Source organism: Tasmannia lanceolata, unplaced genomic scaffold, assembly GCF_043159265.1.
Source record: "Tasmannia lanceolata isolate RefF3 unplaced genomic scaffold, GAP_Taslan_0.1 ptg000002l, whole genome shotgun sequence".
Taxonomy (NCBI): Eukaryota; Viridiplantae; Streptophyta; class Magnoliopsida; order Canellales; family Winteraceae; genus Tasmannia; species Tasmannia lanceolata.
In genome coordinates this window covers 1,421,595-1,433,072 of record NW_027518679.1, presented here as the reverse complement: position 1 = coordinate 1,433,072, position 11,478 = coordinate 1,421,595, and the positions used below count along the sequence as shown (strand labels likewise).

General features: G+C 41.8%; 1 protein-coding gene across 1 annotated transcript; it reads right to left on the bottom strand.

The window, feature by feature from the left end:
* Window positions 1-1,312: 1,312 nt before the first annotated feature.
* LOC143882121 (uncharacterized) lies at window positions 1,313-3,423 on the bottom strand. Its single transcript, XM_077385548.1, has 4 exons — window positions 3,310-3,423; window positions 3,101-3,133; window positions 2,912-3,001; window positions 1,313-1,528 (listed from the first exon to the last, which is right to left on the bottom strand). Exons 1-4 carry the CDS (start codon window positions 3,421-3,423, stop codon window positions 1,313-1,315), a joined length of 453 nt encoding a protein of 150 aa, XP_077241663.1.
* Between the last annotated feature and the right edge of the window lie 8,055 nt (window positions 3,424-11,478).

The following is an 11,478-nucleotide window of genomic DNA, read 5'->3' as shown; positions in this document are numbered from 1 at the left end:
ATATAGTTTTCATTTGTGACAAAAAAAAATACAAAAATGTTGGAACAGACGCATGTCCTTTTAAAAAAAAAAAACAAAACGAATAAACAAAAAGGGTGTGTCTCAAGGTAAAACAAGGGCATAAGCATGAAAATTTTCGTTATTTATTTTCTCTTTTCTGCCTTGCTTCATTTGTTTACAGCAACCCTATTTTCTTTTAACAAAGATGTGGGTTTTTGCAGGTTGAAACATGAAATTGAGCATGAAGAAATCGTGGAAACGAATTTGGGTAATGTATAGATTTTTGTATTTATTCATTTATTTTTCCTTCTTGCATCTTGATTCCTTGGTTTGCAGAAACCCTAAATTATTTTAACGCATATGTCGATTTTCTGCAGGTTTTGGAGCGTGAGATTTGGGCAAGGAAAATTCGTGAAAGTGAAGTGGGTTTTACAGAATAAACAGAAAGGGTTCATAGCATACACGGTTTGGGGGTGCCGTTCCATGGTTTCAAAAATTTGATGAAGAAGATGCAAGGGATTTCAAGTAGATAAAATCAACATACCTCTCGGCTAGGGCTGCACATGGTTCGGTCCGGTTCGGTTTAAGGGTGTTTCTTGAACCGAACCGATCCCATCGGTTTGGTTTTTTCCCAAACCGTAACCGAACCGATAGGTAGTCTAACCGAACCGAACCAAACCGTTATTGACCGGTTCGGTTCGGTTCGGTTCATGGTTTATCCGTATTTGGAATTAGATTACAATGCCAACTTTGGAATACAGAAAGCAACACATTTGAGCTACTCAAATTAGCCAACAAACTAACATACCATTTACCACTAAACGAAAATAATGATTATAGCCATTCCATTAAACAGAAAAATAGTTTAGGACATTTATGGAATAGCATGCATGGCACCCATGAACTTGGATTGCATCTTGAGTTAATGGGTTGCAGATGATGGTTGGAAAATGCAGAGAGGGACCACCCATCAGCTCTTAGTTAGTTAGTTCTAACATACTGAAAAATCATCCTGATATTTCCAAGGTGAGTTCACCCCATTATCAAAACATAGTAGTGTGAATATCAGTAGCCCTTAATAATAATAGATATTTTCTGGGTTCAGTACTTCAGTGTCATTTACTTACAAATTTTCAAAAAAGAAAAGAAAAAAAGGGTGTCATACTGTCATGTACTTCTCATGGAACAAGGTGTTTTACATGATCCCCAAAACAAGGCTATGTGCACTACCTTGAAAATATCAGTAGAATTTTAGCCAGTCACCACGCAGAAGTGAAATTGATTTATCATTTTGAGAAAGTTCAAGGAACTGTCATATGGTAGCATGATCATAATTGTTTAGGACTACATATTTTAGAAGCACACCAGGAAACTGCTCTGGTCCCTCACTTCTTTGTATGCCGACAGGTTCGATCCAATCATATGCCTTCACATGCATGGAACCATAAAGGAGTTTGCTCAAGACGGTCATCCCAGGATGGTCATGGAGTGGAATAACTGATGAAGTTGGCAAGTAGAATATACCAATCTGCAAAACAGACAATATTTACTTGACTAAAAGTGCAAAACACTTTTTAAAAAGCTTGGCAGAGTTAGAAAACATTGTACTATACCCATAAAATAGATACATTTTACTTTTATATCATGGAATGCTAGATCAATAAACTATTACTAATAATACAAGTAATTATACTGACAAACATCTTTCTCAATAATTGCAGCAAATAAAACATAATGGAAAACATCGAATGGGAAGACAAAGGAATGGTGCCCAAGAGGTTCCAGTGATAACAGATAAAGTGCAATAAGAAAGTGGATGAACTGGGGAAAAAAGGTTATCATTACTCAAAGTCATTAGGGATTCAAATTATTGCTCTTACCAAGATAATGCCATAATCCAAATGGCCCTGTTTTCTGTAGATTTTTTCAACAAAAGAATTCAAGTCCATGGGCTGCAAGCAAATCAGCAGCGGTGTCTTTACCTCCCCATCAATCAAACATACATAAATAATCATGTGGAACCAGAGAGTCAATGATTGATGCAACGATTTATTTTTACTGACGGGTGAATTAAAAGAGTTTATGATTAACTCGAGAGGGCTAAAACCAAGTTGGACTTGGGCTTGGGCAAGTCAATGATTCACTCTAAGAAGTTTTTAAGCACTGTTTTAAATTTGAGTACTAAAAATATGACGATCAGATGTTTTGATGTAAAATACATAAATAAATAATCCACAGCAACTTGTGCTACAAAACAGTAGCACCACATTCAATAAATAAATCAACCACCACCATTGCTGCCCTAGCAATCAAAGATATGATGTTCTCATGACCAGGCTCAAAATCACCATATAAGAACAGAACAACAATGAATACTCCTCGAGACCCTGTAAAGGAGGTGACTACAAACTGATTACTCCAGCACAAACAAGGAGCTCTATAGACACAGGTTGCAGTGCTCAGGTCTATGCAACAATAAATCGAAATAACCATGTAGATAGCAGCTGATACTTCAATTTCAATGCAGAGCAAGCAGTTGTCAACCCTAAGGAAGTGGATGTTGAAACCTATGAACATCAAATCTGCTATTCTCAGTTCTTTCCAGCAGCACAAGTAATGAGATACAAAATAACAACTCCAACATGAACAAATAGGCCAGGTGACAAACAAAAACTAGTTACACATCACCTACGGAGACAGATTTATATTTTTTTGAATGGCCAGATTTACATTTTAATGCAAGAATGAGGTTAAAACATCCATACATATGCAGGCTAGAAATTTAAACCCCAAAGTATGAGCAGCAAACCAAAGTTAGCAATCAGCATGGAAATCGAAGTAATTAAGCCATGCAACCCATGCCAAAACGCAGAATTGTCGTATTAAGAAAAAATAAACATTAATATGCGACCTGAAAAGGCTTAGCATTGGCTCCATCATGAACCCCTCCAGCAAATTCAGCAATTTGGCACAGATACCAGACACTTGCGTTAGCAAAATCCTGTACAATGTAAACAGATAATCAATCCCTTGATAAATCTTTCGTGAAGTAAACATATATATGGTAAGCTAGTATTTGTGATGACTACAGATATATAACCTGTTCGTTTTCAAGAAGTTCGATTTTTCCATCCTGTACAGTGAAACAATAATTGCAATATTAGTAAAACTCGTCCTATTGGCCTACTGAGATAAGCATTCCAGACATGAAGTACAAATTCTATAATTAACTTACCAATCACAACGAGCTGAGAGTAACACAAGTCGATATAAACATTTTGGAGTCAATTTCCAATCCAAACAAGTTACAAAAAATATTGAAACCGCAACATGGAGCAGCAAGCCAGCAAATTCAAATATTTGAAACAGATCGAAATTCCCAAACCTAGCTGGTGAGGTGAATGGGATCTTACATATTTCCATCAGATACTCAGATAGTAAACCATAAAAACTAAAAAGATTTTAATGATGGAACAGTTACATCGAGTTCATGAGATGACAATTAAAACAGTTATTAATAACTAAATCCAAGACCATTGCCCAATCCATTTTAGAACATATCCATTATCTAAAATTCCAAATCAAGTCATCAACAGAAATAAAGTAACTCAATCCAGCCATCCAGCTATCAACTTGCATCCTTTCTCCTCAAATCCAATATCCATAGCCCATAGGTATTTTCTGAAAAATAAACATAAGAGATTAAGAGTAAGTAACTCAATTAATTATTTATCATGAATCAAATCTTGCACCCCTTTTCCTCTAATCTTACAAGAACATAATTAGTTACCATGAATCAAGTAACTTAAGAGTTATGTTATTCACGAGTCAAGATCAAAAGCTTCAAAATCCTTAGCTATGCCTACAAAAAAGAAAAATAATTATATATGTATTAGAATCGATATCTACACAAATTGGAATTAATTAAAATTGCCAACAAGAAGTTAAAAAAGAAAACAAAGAAAAAACATACCTGACTCAAAATCTTCTAAGTCATGTATGTTCTCTTCAATATCTATAGGAATTGGTGAAGCTCGCAACCAATCCTGTGTACAAATCAAGCATTCTACTAACTTAGGAGTTAGAGAACTACGAAATTTATCAAGTACTCGACCTCCTGTACTAAAAGCTGACTCCGAGGCAACGGTAGAAACAGGAATAGCTAGAACATCACGTGCAATGAGTGAGAGAACATGAAACCTAGAACAATTTAACTTCCACCAATATAATATTTCAAATGTCGACCCCCCCTCCTCAACATCTTCCTCCAAATATCTATCTAATTCTGTCTTGCATTCCAAACCCTTGTCTTGTCTCAATTTCTTTCTAAAATCCGACATGAAATCTGACTTTGCTTGCTCACATCCCTCAACACTTGGTTGATCAACATTCATGTCACTTGCTACTTTTGGTGTGCTACTTGAAGATGATGAGAGTGAGTCCACCCTTTGGTAATACTCAAAAAGACGATGCAATGTGTCCCTCACTCTCTTTTCAAGTAAATTAACCTTTTCAGAGCTATAAAGTCTTGAATAACAAAATGTCACATACTCTAATTTGTAGCGAGGATCCAACACTACCGCAACCAACAACATTATGTTGACTTTTTCTATATCTCCCCAATATTTATCAAACTTCTCCTTCATCTTCATTGCCATTAATTTCAAGGACGAGTCTACATTTTTTGACCAATCAAATAGAATTTTTTCAATTGCACACACTTCATGAAAATATATATTAGAAGTCACATACAGAGTTCCAGATAAACGATTAGTCATATTGTAAAAGGACTTCAAAAATCTATGCAATAATCGAGCATTATCCCAATCAACTTCAGTAGGAACCGCATCCTTCAAATCAATCAAGTATGATGAATCTTCCTCTTCCATCCGTTCAAACGCTTTTTGGAATTTCAATGCAGCATCTAACATTAGGTATGTTGAGTTCCATCTTGTTTGAATGTCTAGGCAAAGAAGACTCTTACATGTGATTTTCTCCTTCTCCACACATTCCTTAAATCTTTGGCTTCTAGCAGGAGAACTCCTAATATACCTAACTGCCCCACGAATATTATTGATTGACATCTTCACCTCATTTAAACCATCCTTCACAATTAAATTCAATATGTGTGCACAACACCTCACGTGCAAAAAATCACCATCCAACATCAAACAATTTTGTGAACTAGCATTTGTCTTAACAGTTCTTCTTCTCAAAGATGCAATAGCCGTATCGTTGGAACTAGCATTATCTACAGTTATTGTGCACAATTTTTCAATACCCCAATCAAGCATGCACGACTCTATTGCCCCTCCAATGGCATCACCTTTGTGACTAGCAATTAGACAAAAATTGATTATTCTCTTATGAAGCTTCCAATTTTTATCAATAAAGTGAGCGGTGAGACACATGTAAGACATGTTTTGCAAAGAGGTCCATGTATCCGTAGTGAGGCAAATTCTTTCATTAGACAACAAACCCTTTAATTTTTTCTTCTCCACAGCATACAAAGCTAAGCAATCTCTAGCTACAGTCAAACGAGAGATCAACTTGAACTTGGGTTGCAAAACACTACAAAAATACCTAAAACCTTCATGCTCTACAAATTTAAAGGGCAACTCATCTACTATTATCATCTTCGCAAGTGCATCCCTACATACATCTTGGTCAAATTTCCAAGAGACAAGACTATTATCTCCTTCTTTTTGTGTCACTGATTGCCAGGATAAAAGCTTTTGTCTCTTGTCATTATTATAGGGATACTTCTCACATTTTTGTAAGTGTGTGCGCATTGTACTAGTCCCATTAGCACTACTATGTACATATTCAACACGACAATAATTGCACTTTACCTTGTCCTTAGAAGACATGTGTCCTTCCACTTTTGCAATTTTAGTGTAATGATCCCACACATCAGATTTGTAAGGCTTTTTTTTCACCTTTGACTTTGATGCATAGGTTTCTTGTGGAGCATCGAGGCTCAGCTCGACAGTTGGATTAGAGCCGGAGGTATCTTCCATGCTTGACATCTAATAAGAAAATGAAGAATTCCCAAAGATGTTGTTAGGGAATGAGGTTTTGATGAAGGTGATGAGTAACAAATGAATTCAAGAAAATTGACTAGAAAAACATGGGCAATTAGGAATGTAACAACTAATCAGCCGTGAAATACTGAAATTGGCAAGCAAATCCCATTTATGGCTTTATGCTATGATCACATCCAATTAAATCAGCTCAAGATAAAAAAAAAATTGAAAAGAAAAGAAGCAGTGAACCCTATTTGACTGATGAATTGGATTCTAATGGCCTAAGAAGTAAAAACCGAGGCTCCTGATAGACCAGGATCATCCGATCATTTTCTTAAGTTATGACTCCTTGGATATCTACTGTAGGACCCACCCACCTCCTCTTGAATATCATTTTCCCTTCTTCTCTGTTCTTCTTTACAATTTGATTCCCAACTCAGAAGTAAATTTCTACTAAAGAGCGTTGCTATCAAATCTAAAACCCACCAAGAAGAAATCAACAAACAAATAATCCACCAACAAGAACAGAAAAGGGATTCATCAAAATTACAACACAAAACCCAAAAAAAAAAAATGAAAAACAAATAAAGAGAATAAGAGATAGAGAAAACAATCCATGTCTCTCTGGAAAAAAAGAAGAAAACAAGATGGGGAAAAAAAGAGATGAAAGGAAAAGGGAATAACCCAAGAGAAGAGCTCTTATTTTCTCTACTTTCCTATTTCCATTCTTTCTCTTTTTTTCTTTTCTTTTTTGTGTGTATGTGTACTAGGGCTGCACAAAAAAAAACAGAGAAGAAGAAGAAGAAGAAGATGTGGTGACACGTATCTTGAGAGAAAGAAACAGAGAAGGGAGATTTGCATTGAAAAATAAAATTTGAAAGAGAGAGAGAGCTAGGGTTTCTTACCTTTTTCAAAACCCACCTCAATCTTTTCTCCTTTTCAAGATTGGGTTTTTTTAAGGAGACAAGAGAAGAGAGAATGAAGAGATCACTGTTGTGCTAAGTGGTAAGTGGTGAAGGACTGAAGGAGTGAAGGGTCGGCTGTCGGCGGAGAGCCGGAGACAAACAGAGAAGTGAGATTTCCATTGAAAAATAAGATTTGAAAGAGAGAGAGCTAGGGTTTCAACTTATAAAGGATTAAACTGGGGTGGATGCGTACTTCATGGGGGGTGAAAATATCAACTCCCTTAGTTCTGTAATCTGTAATCTTACATGGTTTTTTAATTTTTTATACATTTCTAACGATTGCCGGTTCGGTTCGAATTTTTCGGTTAAATTTTTTTTTGAACCGTAAACCGAACCGATGGGATCGGTTTTCTGATTTTAGAAACCGTAACCGAACCGAGGGGCAAAAAAACCGAACCAAACCGAACCGAAAGGTCCGGTTCGGTTCGGTGTATCGGTTTGAACGGTTTTTTGTGCAGCCCTACTATAGAGTAAGTGAGATCAAGACCATTGATCTTCTATATCACCACGAGGGAGCCCACATTGTCTTTGTCCCATGTTGGACAGAATAACCAAGTGTAATTCATTATTCATATATAAACAGGGCCATTGGTGAAGGTTGGGTAAACCCAGAACCGAACCGAACCAAACCGATTATATATGGTTCTGGTTCGGTTCGGTTCCATACATATATGGTTCGGTTCTGGTTCCAATTTCAGGGAACTGATTATATATGGTTTGGTTCTGGGTTTAGCCCAAAATCGAACCGAACCGAACCATGTCCACCCCTAATGCCTGGTACCCTCCGAGTCGCAGTACGCACTACGAGAAGTGCACGAGGGAATCTGCGGAGACCACAGAGGCAGCAGGATCCTAGCCCAGAAGGTCGTAAGGCACCGCTACTTTTGGCCTACCATCCTCAGAGACGCCCAGGAATTTGTCAAAAAATGCAGCCCGTGCCAGAGGTTCGCTACCACCCCCCGTCAACCGGCCACCTCGTACACCGCGGTGGCAGGGCCCCTGCCTTTCGCCATGTGGGGCATGGATCTGCTCGGGCCGTTTCCAAAGGCCCTGGGGGGGCACACGATGTTGTACGTCGCCATCGACTACTTCACCAAGTGGGTCGAAGTTAAAGCCGTGGCGAGGCCAAATTCAAAAGCAACAGAGAATTTTTTTTTATCATGACTTGGTCTGCCGTTTCGGCATTCCGAGAATACTCGTAACGGACAACGGACCCCAGTTCGCAAGTGCTGAATTCGGCAGGTTCTGTGATAATCTGAGCATCGAACACCGATTCGCCTCCGTGGCACACCCGGAGGCCAATGGACAGGTGGAGGTAACTAACAGGATCTTGCTCCAAAGCCTCAAGAAGCGGTTGGGAGAAGCCGGAAAGTGTTGCGTAGAAGCACTCCCGAGCGTCCTCTGGGCCTATCGGACAACGCCCCGGACCGCAACCGGGGAGTCCCCTTTTAGCTTGACTTTCGGGGCCGAAGCGGTCATTCCGCTGGAAATCGGCCTCTCCAACTTCCACACGGAGAACTACAATGAACAGGGAAATTCTGAGCTCCTCCGAAACGCTCTCGATCTCGTGCTCGAAAAAAGAGAGCAAGCCCTCCTCCGAACCGCCTCCTCCCAACAAAGGGTGGCACGATACTACAACGCCCGATTGAAAAAAATGCATGGTAAAGCCCGGAGACCTAGTACTACGGCGGGCGGAGGTATCCAACCCCCGAAACACCGGAAAACTCGCACCGAGATGGGAAGGACCCTACAGGGTCGTCCGAGAGCTACGCCCCGGGGCCTATAAGCTTGAGTACCTCGACGAGGCCCCAGTCCCTCGAAGTTGGAGCATGGATAACCTCCGAGAGTTTTACCAGTAGAAAGAAAGGGTAAGGTCCGTGTTTTCTTTTAAGTCATGACGGTTGTTCTGTTTGTTTTCTTTTTGTTATTTCCAGAACAAGGCCATGTATTCCCCTTTACAAATTAATGGAATAGTGTTCCCACCTGAGCCATGCGCATCTCCACTTTCCGGCCTACGATGAATAAAGGGCCGGAAGAAGACAGGGAGTGGGACAGAGGTAGCATCTAGGCTGATCCCCCCGAAAATACCTTAAAACGCTCCTGATAAAAAAAAGACCTCTCCTTTTTAAAAGGGCAGGGGGACCCATTAACTCCGAGCTGATCACTCGAGGGGAAGATGGCCCTTCCACGAACAAAACGCCCTACAGGGGCGCACCAGAAGTATTCTCGCCGACCAAATTAGAATTTAACAAACCCGCCGCGAAGAAACATACCAGAAAGTTCAAATGGCCCACGACGCATTGTATATATTAAAAAAAGAAAAAAAAAGAGAGTTCAAATAGCTATTACAGACCCAGCACATCGATAGAACCATAAAAAGAAGCAAAAAATCCCAAGGCATCCGAGCCTCACCGAGCCCCCGCAGAGGTCTCAATAACTGTAGGAGCTTCCGGGGCAACCGCCGGATCCTCGACCGGTCTCGTGGTATCCACTGGCTCCGGCAAAAGATCATCCGGAACGGCTTCCTCGGCCTCGTGCACCAACTTCTCAAAAGGGAAGGAAGGATCAATCTCGCGAACGCGCCGCCGACATTCGACGAAAGCGTCTATCTCGATATCCACGCTAAACGAGGCTGCGGCCTTAAAAAACTCCTCGGAATCTCGCCATTCCTTCCGCGCTTTCACCAGCTCCTCAGCGAAAGTTTGTCGGGTCACCACTAAGTTATTTTCTGCACGGTTCCTCCCATCCTCGGCCAGCTGGAGTTCCCCCCGAAGTTGAGAAACGGTGTCGTCAAGCGCCGCCTTTTCGGCTTGGGCCTTCTCAAGGTCCTCACTCAGCTTGCGAACTCGGCCACAAAAGCCAAGAGAGTACGCCAACTATTGGGCGCCAGTTGGGAGAGGGCCACTCGGTAAAACTCGAGGGCCTCTACTATGATACCCAAGAGCGGAAACCTAATCCCCGCCTAGAAAGCCTCTACGTAGAAGGCTACCTCTTCCTCCGTAACGCCCTCGCACACCCCATCCCCAAAAGAAGGAACCCTAATCCCGTAATCCTCGGGAATATGAAACTCCCTCCTAATCCTCTCCGCCGCCCCTTCTTCCAAAGTACTCCTACAGGACGCCACCCGACCAGGGTGGATAACGGCACCAGAACGAATGTCCCTAATCTCCGCCTCACGAGCAGAAGAAACTCGAGTGGGAGATTCAAATGGAGCGGCCCCCAACGATGATCCAGAAGACCAGGAGCTATCTTCCAACTCCCTGGGTGGCTGTTCATCTCGAGAGCCGCCCCCGCCCGCCCTTTACCAACCGCCTCCTTTTCCTTGGCGGAGCCCTCTCCACTACTTCTACTGACTCGGTAGACGGACTCTGAGAACCGGTCGCGACAGGCATCGTAAAATAACCAAATGTCAGACAAAATAAAAAGCACAGAACTCACCGAGGCAGACAAACGAGGAAGGGCAAAAACCAGAGAGAAGTTGGTGAAGAGCAGCACCTAGAGAAATCGCCGCAGAAGGAAGCCCACTTCACCCGACGAAGACGAAGAAATAAGACAAGAATGAAATCCCCAAAAAGGCCTTAAAAAGAGCTAGGGTTTCGACACGCGTCGATTAATCTCCCTCCTTGTCTAATCGGATGGGACGTGCACACGTGGCGCCGATTGGGGAACTCGAGGGAACCGCCAAAAATCGAAGCGCCATTCCCCCCCGACTGAAAAGACGTTGCTACCCCTACAGCTAAATAACTTCCCCAGCAAGCCATCCCTATAACATCCCCACCTAATGAAAGGAAGGGCTCGAATTTCGAACCACCCGCGCGTGCACAGTTTCGAATCCTCACTACCTAGTGAAAGGAAGGGCTCGGATTTCGAACCAACCACGTGTGCCCAGCTTCGAATCCTCGCCTCCTGGCCAAAGGAAGGGCTCGGACTTCAAATCGCTCGCGCTGGCCCAGTTTCAATCCCTCCCCACCTTATGAAAAGGAAGGTCCCGGAGAGGGGAAACCAAGCAAAGGGATCCGACCTCAAAGCCACTAGAGGAAAAATACGCGCCCAGACCCAGAGTCATGGCACGAGAGCTCGACATACGAACCCAACAGGCGGAGGAAACTAAACGCGCTAGGTAAAGGCTCGGAACCCCGCGCAGGTTTGGGCAAAGCGTCACAATTCCTCGGAACAAGGAAAATATATACCAAACACAGTGGAAAAGCAACCAAACAGATGGGAAAAGCAGCATAAGAAATACGGCACAAACTCATAAAAACCATCCATTCACATCCTTTTGGCCCACAGGCCTACAAAAAAGGGGGGGATAAGAAACCAAACATAGGGCACGCAGGCCCCAAAATCCCCGACAAGAAAGGGGAAGAAAGGAAAAAGAAACAGGAAAATAGGAGAAGCCAGAAACTAATCAGAAGAAGACTCCTCTCCTGAAGGGTCCCCCTCCTCTTCCCAGGAGCTCTCCAGCAAGGGGTCCACCTCGTATTCAA